Source organism: Prionailurus viverrinus, chromosome B3, assembly GCF_022837055.1.
Source record: "Prionailurus viverrinus isolate Anna chromosome B3, UM_Priviv_1.0, whole genome shotgun sequence".
Classification (NCBI taxonomy): domain Eukaryota; kingdom Metazoa; phylum Chordata; class Mammalia; order Carnivora; family Felidae; genus Prionailurus; species Prionailurus viverrinus.
Genome location: NC_062566.1, coordinates 6458420 through 6477145, shown reverse-complemented (window position 1 = coordinate 6477145; position 18726 = coordinate 6458420). Strand labels below are relative to the sequence as shown.

General features: G+C 48.2%; 1 protein-coding gene across 4 annotated transcripts in view; it reads right to left on the bottom strand.

The window, feature by feature from the left end:
* Nucleotides 1–18726, bottom strand: part of SLCO3A1 (solute carrier organic anion transporter family member 3A1) — a 317750-nt gene that overhangs the window by 45975 nt on the left and 253049 nt on the right. For all 4 annotated transcript variants that reach the window (XM_047863495.1, XM_047863496.1, XM_047863497.1 and 1 more), the window contains exons 5-7: nt 13310–13474; nt 8131–8329; nt 5699–5837 (exon numbers count right to left, since the gene is read on the bottom strand). In XM_047863495.1, coding sequence (XP_047719451.1) covers nt 5699–5837; nt 8131–8329; nt 13310–13474 — 503 coding nt within the window. The remainder of the gene's footprint in view (nt 1–5698; nt 5838–8130; nt 8330–13309; nt 13475–18726) is intronic.

The following is an 18726-nucleotide window of genomic DNA, read 5'->3' as shown; positions in this document are numbered from 1 at the left end:
ACCCGACGTGGGACTTGAACCCACGAACCATGAGATCATGACCTGAGCCGAATCGGATGCTTAACCAACTGAGCCACCCAAGTGCCCCTAAAATTTTTTTAAAATATTTTTGAGAGAGGGAGAGAGACAGACAGACAGACATGGAGAGGGAGGGAGGGAGGGAGGGAGAGGATGAACAGGGGTGGGGCAGAGAGAGAGGGAGACACAGAATCCAAAGCAGGTTTCCAGACTCTGTCAGCACAGAGGCTGACGTAGAACTTGAACCCATGAACCACAGATCATGACCTGAGCCAAAGTTGGATGCTTAACCGACTGAGCCACCCAGGTGCCCCTATCTATTTAAGTAGTTTCTATACCCGATGTGGGGGCTTTTGAACTCCCAACCCCGAGATCAAAAGTTACACGCCTTTCCACTGAGCCTGCCAGGCGCCCCCCCAGTTCTCTATTTCTAGTGCCTCGTCCAGGCCCTGAGATATAGTAGGGGTTCAGGTGGCAATGCCCTAGCAGAAGTCACATCTTCTGGCAAGCCATCGCCTGAACGAGTACACACTTTTAAATCTGTTCTGACAAACGGGGCCAGGCTCTGTGAGAGGGCTTGCAAACTCCACACCTTTGAGGGCAAGACAGGAAACAGGTAAGAAAACTGGCACAGGTGTAGGGAGTAGCCAGTGGTGGGGACTACGGCTAAGAGGAGATCAAATGCCTTGTTTGTGGGTTTGACCATTTCTCAGCTCCAGCCCGTCGCTGCCCTGCGAGGGTGCCAGGGCCGAGTCAGCTCTCATCCAACTTCTAGAGAGAGGCCAGGAACCCAGATCTGTGTAGGAAATGCGCAGGCCATTTGAACCTTGCTTCAGGACACAGTAAGCACATCCGTAGGGCAGAGAGGGTGTATAAGCAATCGATTCGTTTCTTCTGTACTTCGCAGACACAGCACCTCCAGTCTCCAGTTCAGTTTCCTGAGTGCTTGACCACACAAAGGTGAGAAGGGAAAGGATGTCGAAGCCTGGATGTTCAGCGTCAGCTTGGACACTGTTTCTCGAAAGATAAAAACTTAGGAACCCATCCCTTCTCCCGGAGTAGTGGTTCTCAACTGTGGGGGATCCTGCCCCCAACCACAACCTGTAGAAGTATCTGGAGACATTGGCGGTTTCACAAATGGGCAGGCATTGCCAGTGGCATCTGGTGGGTAGAGCTCAGAGATGCTGCTGAAGACAGATACAGCCCCAAATGTCAGCAATGCCAAGCTGGAGATGCTCTGTAGGGGGCACAGTGGTTCTCAACCTCTGTTACATTCCAGAAACATTTGGTGTGGGGCAGGGGGAGGGTGCTTTCAAAAGATACAGATACCTGGGTCCTATCCCACAGTAAGGAAATCAGACTTTCTAAGGATGAGGCTCAGGCCTCATATTTTAAAAGCTCTCAAGTAATCCTAATAGGGAGGCAGGGATGAGATCCATGACGGTCAACAACAAACTGCCTGCGTGCGTCCATAATGGGTCCCTCGCCCTTCCCCTCCCCTCCACCCCTCCACAGAACTGGCTCCAGGCTCTTCTCAAATAGGTGCCCGACACATATCCATTGCCTGAATGGGGGGGAGGTTGTCTGAATGGGGGGGGGCATAGATTAGTCATCTCTCATTAGTCGCCTACAAACTGCTGTGCTGGACCTGTATTGACTTCCAACGTTCTATTGGTGGCTGATACAAGCCTTTTTGTTTGTTTGTTTTAGTCGATTATTCAGTACATCAAAAGGATACAACTTCCAGCAGTCAGTCAGCAGCATACCAACACACTTTCTGTTGGAATAATTACTTCTGAGAGTGAAAGGTACAGGAACAATCTGGGCAATATATCCATGCCAAAGGAAGCTTACAAAATTAACTCGCAATCTTTTTTGTCACCCCTCCCAGTCGTATGCAAGGAGACGAATTAGAAATTGTGCATTCAATGCGATCCTGGAAACTTTCATTGCTGTCACTCAAGGAGACAGGCAATAAGAAAATAAAATACAAAACCCAAGCCAGGGCGGCAAGGAAAGTCTAACATCAGCAAACCACTAATGCCAACCAGATTTCCCTATAATCAGAATTATGTGACTGGTGACGTATTCACATTTAATAGAGTTATGGGAAATTTTCACAGGTTCTGATGGAAGTTATAAGTGGGTGAGACATGAACAAGGACTGGAGCTTTAGTGTTAAAATCTGCATTGGCCAACCTACTGGCCTGCCAAATGCTATTCAAGGAAGTAGTATTCTCACCCACGGCTTCCCGGGGACAGCACGGGGCCTCCAGCCAGGTGTTCAGGAAGCCTGGGGCCTTTATCCAGAGCCATGGCTGGCACTGGAAATGCAAGGGTCCACAAGAAAACCCCAACCCCATTGCTGGACGCTGGAGCCCAGTGAAGGAGATGCGGAGTCAACAAGCTGTTCTTGGGGACTGGGGAGGGAGGGTCTGACCTTGCAGGACAGAGAAGGTGCCAGAGGACTCTGCAGGATGAGGTTCTAATGCAGCCCTGGAAGAAGTAATAAGCGGGGAAGAGGCTTCTCAGCTGCAGAAAAAGAACTACTGTGCATCTGAAGGGCTTAAGGGAAGACTCTCCTTGAGAAAAGGAGCAGCATGTGCAAAGGCCCAGAGGTATAAAAGGAGCAGCGTGTGCAAAGGCCCGGAGGTATAAAAGGAGCAGCTCATGACAAGACCTGGAGGTAAGGGAGAGCTGGGTGTGTCAGAGGAACCCCATGAAGTTCAACATAGTAAGTCGTTCTTCAACAGGTGGGAGAAGTGGGGAGGTTGAGGCTGCAGAGGCAGCAGGGCCAGCCTGTGAGGGCAATGTCCTGACTATGGAGCGCATGAATGAAGTCCTTTCAAGGAAGAAGAAGGTAAGCATCCCCAAGAGGTCAGTCACAGAGTCAGAGGAAGACACCGGGTTTGGGGTCAGACCAATCCACATTCCAATGCCGCCACCACCATGCTCTGCGTGAGCCGGGGCAAGTGACTAGTTTGTCATCAGGAGTGAAAATAACACCTCCCTCCCCAGGTTGCCGGGAGGATCGACGGGAAAATGCACACAGGGCCGGGGGTGCAGGGGTAAGAATGGCTGCGCTCACACCTGGAAAGCTAGAGGACTCCAGCAGACGGTGAAGGAATAATAAGGAAAAAGGGAAATTGGGAAGACGGATGAGGAAGGCTTCAGCTTGTGGAAGAGCTTTTTTGAGAGCTTGGAGGCAAGAATTGGGAACGAAGGAGGGAGCGAATGTACCAGGAATATAATCCACCATTTGGCATTTCCCCAAAATACTGCAGCAGAGATTTAGAAGATTGAAATTGCTTTCTGCTCATTTTTGGATGGTGGCCTGAGATTTCTTTGGCTCCAGGCCAAGCCGTCACGGACCACAAGTGACATGTGGAAGGCCTGTTGCCTGGCCCACGCAGGCTCTTGAAAAAGTTTGCTGCTGTCGCGGCCTCTACAGTTAGGGTTGTTTTCAAGGCTAGGTTGTCACAAGGACCCCTTTCCGGGATAGGCGTGGCCTCATCGACCTGTTGACAGCCAGGACATCCTGAGATCTGCCTCCATGGAGGAGAAATGTGACTCCCACCCGGTCCTGGGGCCCGGGGCTACCTCAATCTCTGACTTGTAATCGTGGGAGGAGAACCTCTCTGATTTGCCTGCACCCCAGCAGATGATAGGAGGCCTTAGGAGGCCTCCAGCAATGTGAGGAAAAGGCAGGTGTCTGGAGAAGGAACAGTATATCCAGAAGGAATCAGAGAAGCTCACTATCCAATAACTGCATTCCACACATTCCTGTTTCAGCAGCTGCAAAGACTCAATGGCCAGCGAGGCTCTTATTCAGTAAGACTTGTACATGCAAGATCAAGGGATATGCAATTTTTAAGACAATTTTTTTTTTTTTGGCTGTCAGAGAATGCTCTGGAATAGAGACCTGTTTGGTCTCAGGATAGCAGCCTATACTGAGTCAATTTAATTCCTAAAGCAGGACAAGAAGCAAAACTGATTTATATAACTTTTTGGCTATTAAGATGTTAATAAAATTGTTGTCATGAAAAAGAGTAGCTTGTACTTTTATTTTAACCATTCACAAGGCCCCATCTCATTTTAAAATTCGTTTCCAGTCACATAAAGAAATTGCTTTATCATCTAATTAAAAAAAAAATCAGTTTCTCTCCACCACCACCACCACCACCATCCCCCCACCATCGGGATTTATTTTCTCAATAGAAAAATGTTAATAACTGGCCAGGAATCTAAATGTTAAAAGCAAAGAAAAATGAAATCTTTGGAGATGAAAATAAGTGATCTTGATTTCTCTTCCTTCAGAGAAATTGCTGCCTCTAAAAGATACAGAATGTGAGCAGGACAAGAAACAAATAATTCCAACTCTAAATTCCTCTAAAGCAGCCACCTAGCCTTTTTCTTATCTTTCTCTTCATCTATGCATTCCTGAACATTTACAGAGCACTCCTGGATGACAGCCCTCACTCGGGAAACTCACAGATCAAAGCAGACGACAAATACGTTTAGCAGATCACTGCAGTGAAATGAGAGAGAAGCCTTCAGGAGAGACAGATCAGAGAACCACAGAGGCAAGAACATCAAAGCTAAAGAAGAGAAGGGATGTTTTCACAGAGAAGGGGGAATTCGAGTAGGGTACCAACAGTTGAATAGGAGTTGTCCAAATGGGGAGAGAAGTGTGAAAAGGCATACACGTTGTGTGGGGGAAGCTGAATACCACAAACTAAAAGGAAATAGAGCTAGAGAGAATGGCTGAGAACAGACTGGCGCTGAAGGCACATACAAAGCCAGTTCAGTGCCTAGATCTTATCTCATAGGTGACAGGGTAGCATTAGACAGGGTCCTCTGCAGTGTTGCAGACATCATTTCGGCTGCAGTGTAGAAGATGGGCCAGAAGGGGGCCACCCTGAGCTGTGGGGACAGTTGGGCAACTGCCACACTGGTCCAAGGGAGAGACCAGGAGGGCTGGCACCAGGGCAGTGGTGATGTGGATGCAGAAGACAGGCAGGTGTATAAGCATGACTTGGTGACCAGTCAGTCCCTTAGCATCAGGTTTTCAAGTAGAGAACATGGAAAACGGCAGGCTGATAGCCAATTGGAAAATTCATACTGACAAGGGGGGAAAACAAAAAACAGTTTGGGGGGGGGGGATGGGTAAAAGTGGGAGGTATCTAGTTGAGAATAATAAGGCAAAGGAAACGGAAAAGGAAGAGGTTGAATTACTGTCAGATAGTCTCAGGTTTAGAAGAAGACTTCTCTGATAAATGGTATTCTAGCCTTCCTTTACATACTTCTGTTGATGGGGAGCTCATTACCGGTAGAGTCAGGCTATTCCACTGACACCCTTTGTGAGTGTCTTGAACCATAATCTTTTTCTCTGGCTCCATATGTACAGCTTCCTTTGCAATTTTTTTTTAACTTTTGGTTGCTCCGTGACACTTTCTGGAAACCTACTTGATTTAGCAGGAAGGCCTGAAAGACCCGGCAGTCTACGCACTCTGCTGAGGATCCTCCACTGGACTGCGGTAGAGTCTGGGAAACAGTCACAGGGCAGGAACACAAAGTATAGAACACATGTGGTGGCCCACTGCTGCCCTTGACCGTGGGTTTTAAACTACTCTGCCCGCGTCCCCTGCCCCATCCCCTCCGGTCAGAAAATCACCAATACCGTGCTGTTGCAGCCAGCGAAGCAGGCAGACAGGTAGGTGATGCCATCTGCCCCACACACGGGAGTGAAGGAATCGGTTTGGCATTCACAATTTTTATTGCAGGGTGAGTAGGGGTCCAGGGCCACGCCAGGCGCTGAGCTGGAAAAGAACCGAAACATGGAATCCATCAAAGGAAGGTCAATTTCGATTGGATCGCTCCGCCCACTGCTGTGATGAGTCACCTGGCACCCCTGCCTTCTCCTCCTCGGCTCTCCCCCCTCCCCGTCCCACAAGGACCGGCCTGGCGCCTCTGCTGAGAGACGCCGCGCAGGCGCAGAAGCAACGGTGCCAGGCTGCGCGCTTCCTCTGCCCGGAGGCGGAAGAAGCCTCTTCTTAGCCTTTGCACCAACGTGCCCTCTGGGCTCAGCTCCGGGCCACCTCCTCCAGGGATGCTGCTCATGGTTGCTGCAGCTCAGCCCGTTCCTCCTTCCCTGACCCAGCAACTCCTCCTGGCAGAGCTGAACACAGACTTCTCCCTTTTTCCGGGCAGTCCTGGTCTCTGTTTTGTCCCTCCCCAGCAGGCAGTACGCCTCACGATGCTTAACAACAACTAGACTGGCTTCCATAACTATCGTCTGTGTGATTCAACTTCCTGAGAAAAAGAACACGAGTTATTTTAAATTTCCTTTTGTACCATTAAAGGCACAATTACCCAGAGCCTGCAAACTGCAAAGAGGAAAAGGGCGGAGTGGGCGTTGTGAGCTCCGAAAGAGAGGCAGGTTCTCCTTCCAGCCCCGTTATTTTCAGCTGAGCCTCCCAGGGTTCAAGAACGCTTCATAGTAATGACGACGACGGTGATATCTGACAATTTATGTGGCGGGCACTATTCACGGTACTGCACGGATTATATTTCACTTATTCTCTGTGTAACCCCATGGGGTTGATAAGAGAGAAACTGAGGCAGAGCCAGGCTGAGTCGCCTGCCCAAACATACCCACCTTGTACATGGGAAAGGGGGAGGGGGGTTCTGGAGCTCTACCAATCTGGGAAGAGTTAGCAGTTGGACTGTAGTCCCTGAGCTTTTTTTTTTTTTTCCTTTTTTTAATGAAGAAGAACTTCATTATCGTAAGACCCTATGCTTTGAACCGTGACAAGTTTACTACTTGAGAGCTGGCACAGTTTAAGGCTGGCAGTCTTTCTCTCCAAAAGCTGTTATTCATGGTATGCACAAACCAGAAGGTGCCACATTTGGGAGGGGGAGGAACCGGGGCTGGGGTGGGGGCAGAAGTGGCCACGGTGGTGGTAAAGGGGACAGAGGGGCACACAAATGCGTGGACTATGCATGAATATACAGACAGCTGCCTTCACCTGTGTTCCCACATTCAGCCTGCTTGACCCTGCGGGTGCCTATACCTTCTAGATACAGGACTATAGGAGAAAGCCTGATGGCCTGCTTGGAGGAGGAGGAGACTGGTAGGAGGAGGAACTGGTATCCTGCAGGCCAACTCTGCTGCACCCTTGATGCTCCAGGCTGATCCCCAAGCAGCTTCCAAGTCTCACACAGAAAGGGGGACAGCTGTGGATGCTGGACTCTTCCTAATTCCCTCTGGGGCAATTCTGGTTGGACTCTAGGTCAAAGCCTTGGGATAATAACTAGAAAAAAAAGTGTCCCATAAGAACTAACTTCCTTCACTTCTCCCTCTTTTATTCCCCACCTCCTTTGCCCTCCCATACTTACCAATACCTACTGTGGATGAGACCCTATAATTACTATGGGAGCCTAATGATAGCTCCTGATAATTTCAGGAATGGTTGTAATCTATTCTGTCTTTCCTTTTAGGCTGAAATTTTTTAAGTTTTTATTTATTTATTTATTTATTTATTTATTTATTTATTTACTTACTTATCTATCTATCTATCTATCTATCTATCTATCTATCTATCTATCTAGAGAGCAAGTGGGGAAGGGGTAGAGAAAGAGGGAGAGAGAGAAATCTCAAGCAGGCCCTGCGCTGATAACACAGAGCCTGACAAGGTCCTCGAACCCACGAACAGTGAGATCATGACGTGAGCCGAAATGAAGACTTGGATGCTTAACTGACTGAGCCACCCAGGAGCCCCTAAGATGAATTTTCAAATAAAATTTCTCTGTGTTATCTTTAATTATTCCTAAGGTCAAATGATAAAAATGGTAATAGGAGTACTGTGGGGAGTGAATGTAGGACGATTTCCCCCCGTGTGTTCCCGGCCGTCCCGGGAGACAGCTGTTGAGTGGAATGGCCTTGCACCCTCTACCCATGAGGTCCACGTTGATTCTCCGGCACTGGGAGGAAGATACAGAGGCATCATCGAACCCTCCACTCATGGTCACCAGAGACAAAGCTGGCTCTGTTACCCTACCACGGCATCCCCTGGGCAGGCAGGGGCGGAAACAGACATTTGTGGGACTTACGTGTTTCCATAGGGAACAGTAACCCCAGCCACAGGGCCCGTGTCACAGCCCAGGAAGAGGAAGGAAACATAGCAAGCTGTGGACACCAGGTTGACGAGCATGGCCATCCGAATGGCCCCGAGGGCGGAAAGACTGAGCTTCTTTACCAGGAGACCACCCAAGAAGATCCCCAGACAGGCACATGGGATTGCAGTCATCCCTGGGAGAAAAACAGAGGAGCAGAAACTGTTAGCAGGGAAACCGGGACCAGTCAATACAACAGATGAGTGCCAGGCTGGGGGCTGAACCCTGTCCAACCTGAATTCCCAGGGATACCACGACTGCACCCCTTTCTCCATGCTGCCCTCCACCCCCAGGTCTCCACAAAGGGCCTTATTTCTGGCCTCAGGGAGCTCACAGAAAACTGGGGGAGACACACATATACACACTCCGTTATTAGGGGTCCAAATACCTACACCTATCATGCTAAGCGAGGTACCCTCATGGGAAAGACACGGCTGGCATGGGAACAGCCAAGAGACAAAGACAGACAGACTTGGAACACATGTTTTAGGGACGTAAAGATCACGGAGCACTAATGTGCTCTCTGTGCATTTTGAGATGACGTGGGAAAAGGGGACTCAAGATCATTTGGGGGTTTTCTCTCTTTTTCTCATTAGTCAAGAAGGGCTTCATGGAAAGGCCTGGCGGTGTGTAAACAAAGGTCCTAGGACTCACCGGCCCATGCAGGTAGCCTTTTAACCAGCTCCTAGACCTCTCCGGAAGTAGCATCAATCAAATCGTTTTGTTAATTCTTGGTGAGTAATTGGCATAAAATTCCCCCCCTCTCTTATAAACAGAGCTATCTGCAAGGCAACAGGACCATAAACCTGTTATTTCTGATTCTCAGAGGCTCATGGAATTTTAGAAGGGCCGAAGGGTCCTAGAGTTCCAATCTCCTGTTTGGTCTTTGCTTTGTTCTGATTTGCTTCATCTAAAACTCAGCTTTGAATTAGCCGTGTGTCATTTATTCACCATGTAGATAGTACATGGCCAATTTCCCAGGGCAGGCTGCCTCCTTCTTGCCAATCAACAGACCTCTAGGTCAATCGACTACACCAACCAGCTGGTATGTGCTAAAAGAATGCAAATTAATTTTAATATTAGGGTAAGAAAAACATAATCAGGAAGGCTGAGCTCTGCAAGAAAACAGCTCAAGTCACATTTAAATGAAACAAAGATCTCTGTGTTACCTGATGCTCTTGGAATATCTACTTAATTTTCCCGTGTTCTTGGCGTAGAAACGACCTTCACGACCTAGCCCCCAAGTGCCTCTCTCCGCTCACCCCATGCCCACTGTTCCTCCTTTCCCTCCCCGGGACGGACCAAGCCCATTCAGGTCCCCCCAGGCTTTACACTTGCTGATCCCTCTCCTGAAACATTCTTGCACTATGTCTCCACTTGGCTGGCCTCCCTTCAGAGATGCCTTCCCAGCTCACACCATCTAGAGTGGTCCTACACTCCACCCAGGGGCCTCCTTATTATTCCTCACCCCATTTTATTGTCTTCATGGCTCTCCCCACTGTCTGAAGCTGCCTCATTCCTTTTTAGTTCTCTTGTTTCTTGTTCACTCTCCCCCTCCCCAGACGAAGCTTCCCTGAGCCCAAGAACATTTTCCATCCGGCTCAGTCCACACGGTTCTGTGTGCCTAGCACAGAGCGGGCGCTGAGGCTCATTTTCAGGATGCATGGAAAGGTGAGCAGGTTGGATCTGTGTGAATGAACACTGGGAGGACATGCCCACGCCCAGAGAGCAGGCATGTGTTTTGTTTCATTTCCTAGCAGAGACCGCAGGGAGCATCACCTGGTGATGATGGTAACTATGGCAATAACAGGCTTTCGGCGCCTTTTCTCCCAGCCATCATCAGCCTTCTCCCTTCCTCCCTGATGTGTGTGCCGCCTTAGCATTCAGTTATCAGAACTTCCCCGAAACTATCCTCATTACGTTAACCTATGCAGATTGAGTCCTTTTTATCTTCACGCATAAATCCATGCCATCAGCGCCTTAATCATCTATGTAGCTCTTTTCGGGACTCTGTCCCATTTGTTGATGGCTTCAAGGCTGGCACAGAGCCACGCACGAAGGCCCAGGGATGACTGCTTGGGCCCTATCCCCTGGGTCTGTAGGAGCCAAGCACTTTCTGATGAGAGCCTTGCCTGGTGCTCCCAGTATTCCACTCTGTCCCCTCCGCCCGCCCTCCAGGGTCCATGCTGATTAAAGTGAGGCCCCGAGCAGGACACAGGGAGAGGGCACACATGCTGCGTGGACTGTTGGACAGACGGACTGACAGATGGGCCAGCAGGTGGCCTCTCCGCAAGGTCCTCCCCTGCCAGGCCCTCTGACAGACAGAGTCACTGGGAAAGAAACAGGTGCAAGAAGGCGAGATTGTTGTTTTGACCTTCTGCCCTGAAGACTATTGATTTGTTTGTCAATAGAAACCTTAGGAGTCTATTCTGAAATAAAACACAGTCTCCGCGCTGAAGCAACCAAGCAAATGCAATCAGCACGTAAGAACAGCAGCACAGGAATGAGGAAGAAATGGAGAAGCTGGCTGCCGGAGGGCGAAACCAGAGACACCCCAGGTTATAACGAAAAAGTTATGACTTTAATTATAAAAGAAACCCGCTTTACCTATCTCTGTCAGACAGGAACTAAAGGGCTGCCTGCATTTTGCTAATACTTCTTGGAAGTGACACTTAACACAGAAGTGGATGGTAAAGCGTTATTAGTAAAAAAATAAAAAAGAAAGAAAAGAAAAAAGAAAAAAAGAAAGAAAGAAGGCTTGTGCAACCCTAGCAGCTCCCAAGGAGATGTGCTATGACCCAGCTGCATTATCATAGTATGTTTTTAATTTTTTTTTTTAATTGAGATACATCATGTGCTGGGAAGTACACAAAGCTTACGGGAACAGCCAATCAATTCCTGCATCTGTATACACCCCTATAACCACGGCTCCAATCAAGCTTAGAACATTTCCAGCAGCCCAGGAAGATTCCCTGGTGGCTGCCCTCCCCCTCCTCCTGGAAAGATAGTACCCATCATCAAGGCCTCCATCATTTTAATTAACTTCTCCTCTTTTGAACTCACATACACATGTACTCTTTTGTGCCTGACGTCTTTCAACTCTGTCAGATTCACCCACACGGAGACAGGTATGAAAAGGCTTGCTTTTTCATGCTGTGTGAAGACTGCACGAGCATTCCATAATTTATTTACCCATTCTCCTGTCGACAGACATCTGGGCTGAATCCAGTTGGGGCTATTATGCACAAGGAGGCTCTGAACGCTGTCACATATGCATATCTAAACGAACGGATTTCAACATTCATTTCTGGTGGGAACATGCCCAGAAGTAGAACGGATGGATCCCAGCGTAAACACTGGCTTTCCCAGGCACTGCCCAGGAGCTGTCCCAAGCGCTCCCACCTTTGGGCACTGCTAACAGCCGCACGCGAGAGTTCCAGTTGCTCCACATCCTCATCAACACTCGGTGCTATCAGTCTGTGGTATCGCAGTGCGGTGATGTGTTTTCCTGATGACTCATGACGGGTTAGCGGCTTTGCATTTGTTTATTGGCCACTATGCAAAGACACAGGAAGCACTGAAGAAGACCATTCCCCTCAGCAGATGATCTGACGCCCCTACTTACCAGAGAAGGTCATTCGTGTGGCCGCAGATCTCTCTCAGATGCAGGGCTGTCCTAGCCGGATTCTCAGTGGCCACACTCATGCTTCTCTCCTCTGCACTTGTAAGACGGATGAGCCTTTCTGTCGAGGGCTGTCCGTCTACACCCCGCTCTTTCCCGCAAATCCCCTTGTGCTGGCTCCTTCCCCTACACTTAGCAACCTGCTCACCTTTCCAACCTTTCAGGCAATGCAGCATCTCCACCGATACCCTGGACCCTGACACACACGGCCCGCCTGCTGGGGCCACTCTCCTCTGCTCTACACCTGAGCTTCGGGAAAGTGTCCTGCAGTCACAGATTACGCCGTCCCTCTGTGTGGGCTACTCTCCACACAGAGCACGGGCTCCCCGCTTCGCCACTTCTTGGACACAGCTCTGACACAGGTGGAAGGGCGTCCTGGTTGTTGCAACTAATGGGAGGAAGCTAATGGCTCCCTTCTTGGAATCATCTCTTCCTGGACTCTCATGCCCTGTGGGTTTCTCTCGAACTCCCCCACAGACGCCACTGTTTCCTCACGGTTGGTCTCTCACCCTTCCTCTCTAATTCTCCACCTTCTCATCACGTAACGTTCACTCCCGTGTCCTCCATCCATACACCGATGCTCCCAAACCTCTCTGCCTCACCCGGGTCTCCTTCCGGATCCCCCGCCGAGTCCAGGAGGCCACGTGGATACACCACGGGCATCTCGCGCTCGGGAACTTCAAAAGCGATCTCATCGTCTTCCCCACGGATCTGATTCTTTGAGGTTTCCAGGTTTCACAAATGGTACCACCAGCTGTCCGAGCCAGACCCCTGGAGTCCTTAACTCTCCCGTCTCCCTGGTCAGTTGTGAGGAGGCCACTTTCCTAACTCTCCCTTAGTAATGCTCTTCCCCTGAGGGCAAATTGGTTTTCCTTATCATGCCAACTCCAAACAGTGGAACTGATGCCTGTAGACTACTACTGAGAAGGATGGGAAGGCCATGCTGGCTCTTGGGGAGAAGGAGTACCATGATCCATGAATTATGTCTGCCACGGGCAGGGGTCAGGAAAGGAGTGCATGGCCTCCAACCTTTGTATTTGCTGACTGCGGGTTTCATGCTGCCAGAAATATTCTTACTTTTTTTACGTACCTGACTGAAGCCTGCTAGCCTTTCAGGATACATCTTTATTCCCCTCTCCCTTCATTCCCTCGTCTCCTCAGTTCTGCAGTTCACACCCATCTACTGATCTTCTGGCCTGTCACAAGGCTTCTTACATACAATTTATATTCTAGGTCTTTATCATATCCTTTTGGCAAATCTGACCCCAAGAATATACTTTGAAATGCCTTCTGCACACAGAGTCCATGAATACTGCTGCTAAAGGAACAGCAGAGCCTGGGCTCTTTCTCTGGGGGGCCTCGGTAGATCCTGAGAGTGTTACACGCAGGACGGCAGCCCTCTGCCCTCCCCAGGGGACAGAGAGGCGGACTCACCGAGCAGCTGGTTGGCAGAAGAGGTGGTAAGGTTAAACTGCTGCTCTAGGTACTTCCCCAAGAAGGCGGCAAAGCCAGCCACCACTGCAATCTCCATGCAGGCGGCCAGGATGATGCAGGTGAACACGGGGTTGGACAGCAGATGCTTGGTGACCTTCGGGATCACTGCAGGGAGAGACAAACAGAGAGCCACGGTCACACACTGCACTCCCAGGTCTTCTGCCCCCCTGGGTCCCTTCTTGACATGCTTTTGTGTATCTCAGTAAACAGCCCAGGGTATCACCCAGTAGCTCAGGCTGAAACCTAGTGATGGGAAGTCACCCACAACTGTGAAGAGTCCGGCTTCAAAATACAGGCTGATATTTAGCCATTTAAACTGAGAATGAATGCAACAAGGGAAACGATATCACACCTTTTCTTGGTTTACTGGAAACGGTAAGATATTTTATAAGCAATGACAAATTACTTCCATTTCCCTGCCCTGCCAAAAAAAGAGTTTGGGGTTTGTTTCTCAAAGGAAAACATAGAATTTAATTATAAATTATAAATTGCAAATGTTATAATTACATCAGTATATATAAGCATATTTATCAATAGACCTAGGATAAATATTTGTGACTATATATGTATGTTAAGAAAATATGTTCAATCTTGGGGCGCCTGGGTGGCTCAGTTGGTTGAGTGTCCGACACTTGATTTTAGCTCAGGTCATGATCTCACAGTCATGAGATCAAGCCCTGCATCAGGCTCTGTGCTGAGCATGGAGCCTGCTTGGGATGCTCTCTCTCTCTCTCTCTCTCTCTCTCTCTCTCTCCCCTGCTCACTCTCTCTCTCTCAAAAAAAAAATAATACATACATACATACACGTGCTTATATATATATATATATATATACTATATATATATACACTATGCATATATATATATAGTATATATATATACACACACACACACACATACATATATACATACATACATATATATGCTGAGTCAAACCCCACCTCTTCTCAACACATCTATGGCCAACTCCTTGGAAAAAGTTTCCATGAGTTCTCACATCGGGGAGTCCCAGAGCAACCCAACTAGGGTAGGGTCAAGACCAGTTGAGTCTTGACTTTTGATCTGAAATAATCATTCCCTAAACTGTAGCCCGTGGGATCAACTCAAATTACCATCCTGCTCAAAACTTCCCCTTAGCAATCGGATGACACTTCCTACCACACCCCTTTCTCCCTCCAGTCCAGCCTGCCTGCTCCCACTCTTTCCGATCCCAAGCAGGCCCTCCCCACCTAAGGCTGTGCACTAGGGGCTCCTCCCTCTCTGGAGATGCTCTGCCCCAGATCTTTGCTACATTTGTTCCTTCACCCTCAGGTGGTCTTTTCTCATCATCCAGTCCCACCCAGAAGAAGCTGCCTGCCCAGCCTGGTGCCCGGGGCTCAGGTGAGAACCGACGGCAGGCAAAAGCACTTGGTGACTTGTGCACCATATTAAGCACCACCAGAGTCAGAAGGCAGGTCTTAATGAGGTTATGCATTTCAATCTTATTTTATTATACTCTGTATTTCTCAAAGCAGGTGCTTTCATAAACCACTTAAGATTCCGCACGTATATTGGTGCTTTAAAAAAATGTGCGATTTGTTGTTGTTCTTGTTGTGTTTTTAATTCTTTGAATGCAACCACATTATTTGGATCATTGCCAGCAAGTAGAATCCTTGATGTTTGGTGTTCCACCAGGTCCCCTCAACTATGGTACGATGACATTTCCTGGCGGTGCGCTAGGGGTCCCTGCAGGTGCGGGTATTAGGGGACAACCCGTCGCTTCAATACTTATGCTGTTATTTTAATGTGTCCTTACAAAAAAGTCAACTGAAATGCAACTGATATATCCAACGTGTGCTTTCATGGCTCTCATAGCTTAAAACGATGCCCGGTTAAAACAAGGAGATTTAAAGTTATTTAAAGATAAGCCTTAGGTAAATAATGGTACGGGTGGTCAGCAGATACGGCAAAAAAATTATAAAAGCGGTATGCCAGTGGAGTTAGGGAAACTCTGTTCTGTTGTGATAATAATATAGAATATTTGGCATGTGGTTCCACCTGTGTAAACAGAAAAGATAAAATTGAGTCCCAGGTGAAGCAAGTATTATCCTAAGTCTCGGAAGAACCCACCAGCGTTCATGGTCACACAAAATAAACAGGTGAGCCGGGAGTCTACAACTGCATTCCAAGGTGATGAATTAGCCAGCTGTCCTAAAGAAGAGAGCTAATTACACAGACTCAATCTCATCTCCTAGGAGATGAAACCTCTAAATGGCCCAACTAATTAGAATAAAATAATAATAGGGGATACATAAGTTTTTAATAATGTTAACAGACAAGCTCAATACATCAAAATGACAGAACAATGGGTCAGGAAATGGCAGATACGCACGGCTGAAAATTTATCATTTCCATGGAAGAGACCAAGCTTCAAAAATGAAAACCTCAAGAGAAGGATTTAAAGATCCTTTGACATAATGAGAAGAACACTCTTATGGGAATGGAGTCAGACAACTAGATGCTCAGAATCACTGTGGGCTGAGAAGCTCTGTCCTACATCCCAACTAAAAAAAAGACCAGAGCTGGTGGCCTCTTCTTTCCTGTAGTAGTTTCTCACAAAATTTACTAAAACCTTAGGAAGGCAACTGTTGGATGATGCAACCATGTACAAGAACGCGCACATGCGCACACACACACCCCACACACTCAGAAACTTTAAATCTATAATATTCATTCATTTATACTTTTTTTTTTTTGCAAACGCACTGACCTTTGCATGTGTTTTGTTTGTTTTTGCAGGGTTTCAAGCATTTAAGATAATCTGACTTTTTTAGGAACATCATTTCAAATAAACGATGCTAAAAGTGTCTAGTGTCTAAATCTGTGTTTAAACGTTGAGAAATTTTCCTTGGTTAAATACACATTATTTAAGAATCATACAAATATTTACAGGGATGTTGACTGTGCAAGATTTAAAAATGTGGACTGCTAAACAAATATGGAAGATGAATACATTGGGCGTAAACAGAGGGCAATGAAGTATCTGTCTTCATGTTCAAAAGCCCGTTGGATGTTAAGACCCCATCATCATAAATTACTGCTAATGAGTGAAGGCTGATTTGCTATTGTGTATGGCACATTGTGATGGGGTAATGTGTCCGTGATGAGGGACTGGTTGGCTGTGTGGCACGGAACACCAACCTTCACGCTGTAGAGAGACAGGTATGGATCCCATCTAGCGACCACAGTACCTCCCTGTGATGAGTGAATACGAAAGCCCCCAGCTGGTTATGTTTGGCAGATAGAAACACCGTCTCGCGATCATTGCGTTCTTTTGTAATTAAGATGTCTAAACTCTGGAAACACTGCCAACAATCAATAGGCAGGTTGGGGACATTCCAGGAAAACAATCATCCCTTTCACTGCAGGCTTCATCTCCTTTGTTAGGGCGCAGACCATCCGCTGCTGAGCTGAAATCACCAGCATCCTCGAACTAGGAACTCTGTTCTCTGGCTCAGAAAGGACACCAAGGAGGATTTCATTTTGATCACATTATTTGGGTCTTGGTATCTCCTTGTTCTTGATCATGGCCATCACGATTTATTTGGGGAAAGGGGAGGGTACCTCTCGACAAAAGAAACTCCGGTTAATGGAATGTTTTCATACTTCAGCAACCATTTTAATTATTCCAGAGATAATTCCACTTCAGTGGGGAAGATTCTTTGTTGAGATAGGAGAGCCTGCCTGCTTTTGTCTTAATACCTAATGACTAATTTCGCATTGAATTAGATGTGAAAATTATTAAGTTTGAGGATCATCTGACAGAAGGCCCAGGGAAAACTCAGTGGATCTTATTTGCATGAAGAACATTCTTCTTCTTTTTTTTTTTTTTTCCTCTACCAAGCCGATTCACTGCCAGAAATGACAGATTCCTTGTGTTCAGCTATTTTGCTCCCAGGTTCTTCCCTCCATCCTAGGTTTTATTGCAATGACTTGTAACTCTCTCAAAAGATTCCTTTTGAAAGGTTCAGCCTACCCTCCAAAGCCCCAATTTGAAAAAGAGTATTAATTAGCTTGATCCTAGGGCCATCCCAGTATTTCAAGCCTTCTTCATTCAAATGGGTTGCTAAACCCATAAAATTCTAACCTTCCAAGGAGGCCGTAGCTAATGAGGTGGCCCAGACAAATAGAAACTAATGAACCAAGGCCACACCAGGCCACTGAACACCCCTGGTGCCCCTTAGCTCATTACTTCCCACCCGCTGATTTTAGCCTCCGAAGCTGGGAGCTGGGGTGGGAGGCAGCCTCACCAGCTGGGATAGACCTCACCTCTCCTCGGGAGCCAGATACCATCACCAGCAGGCTGGGACGGAGTTGAAAACAGCACCAGGGGGGCGTTCTCCAGGGAAGATGGGTTTTCCACTGCTGTTTTCTGAAGACACTCCTGTAGGATTGAGATTTCTTGAAAGCTTGCAGGTCCCTCCAGGAGGGAAAAAGGCAGGTTTGGAGAAGTTGTGCGGACGGAGGCGGACAGAGCATGGCGAGGGCGCCAAGCACCGTTCTAACCACTCCCACATCAAATCACATAATCCTCACAGCACACCTGTGATCCTGGGGCAAGGTACAGCCCCCGATTACAGATAAGGAAACCGAGGCAGGGAGTGGTTCCCAGGGTTAGGGAAGCACGGCAGAAACTCCAACCCTGGCACCGGCTGCCACAGAACGTGCTCTTAACAGGGTGCTATTCCGGTTCCGGTTTGCAGAAGCGCTGCTCTTGGCTGGAGGACTGAGCACGCAGAACCCGCCCCCGGTGATCGACGGTGCAGCTTAACGCTTAGAAATAATAATACAACAACTCCTATGGGAGCTGGGGAAAACAACTCAGGGGCTTAGTCTATGAGGTTTTTTTTTTTTTTTTTTTTCCGGAGGAGGAGGACAGGAAGGGAGGGAAAGAAATGAGAGAAAGAAAGGCTTGCAGAGTCCCGTAAGGAGCCAGGGTGCCGGGATCTGAATTCCATCTCTAAGACTGAGAAGGTCTATGCCCAGAGCATGCCACCCTGTCCCACGGATGGCTGCGGGGATTAAATGAGACCCGTGCGTGCAAGCATGTGACTCAGCGCTCCTGGCACACAGGTAAGCCCTCGATGAGCATGACGATAGTTAATGGCACGGAAGTGCTCCTTGGCTACGTTAGGGTGAGAGCCCTCAAGCTGGAGGACACCAGGCCTGCTGTAAGGAGGCCTCTGTGTGAGCAGACGCGACAAGTAAGCAGAGCTGGGAAGTGACTGGCGGGGAGGGGGGAGCGGGGCTCCTGGGAGCTGCCACTGGAGCCACTGGCTTCCCAAGGAGATGCCCATCTGCAGCAGGCTGGATGGGTCA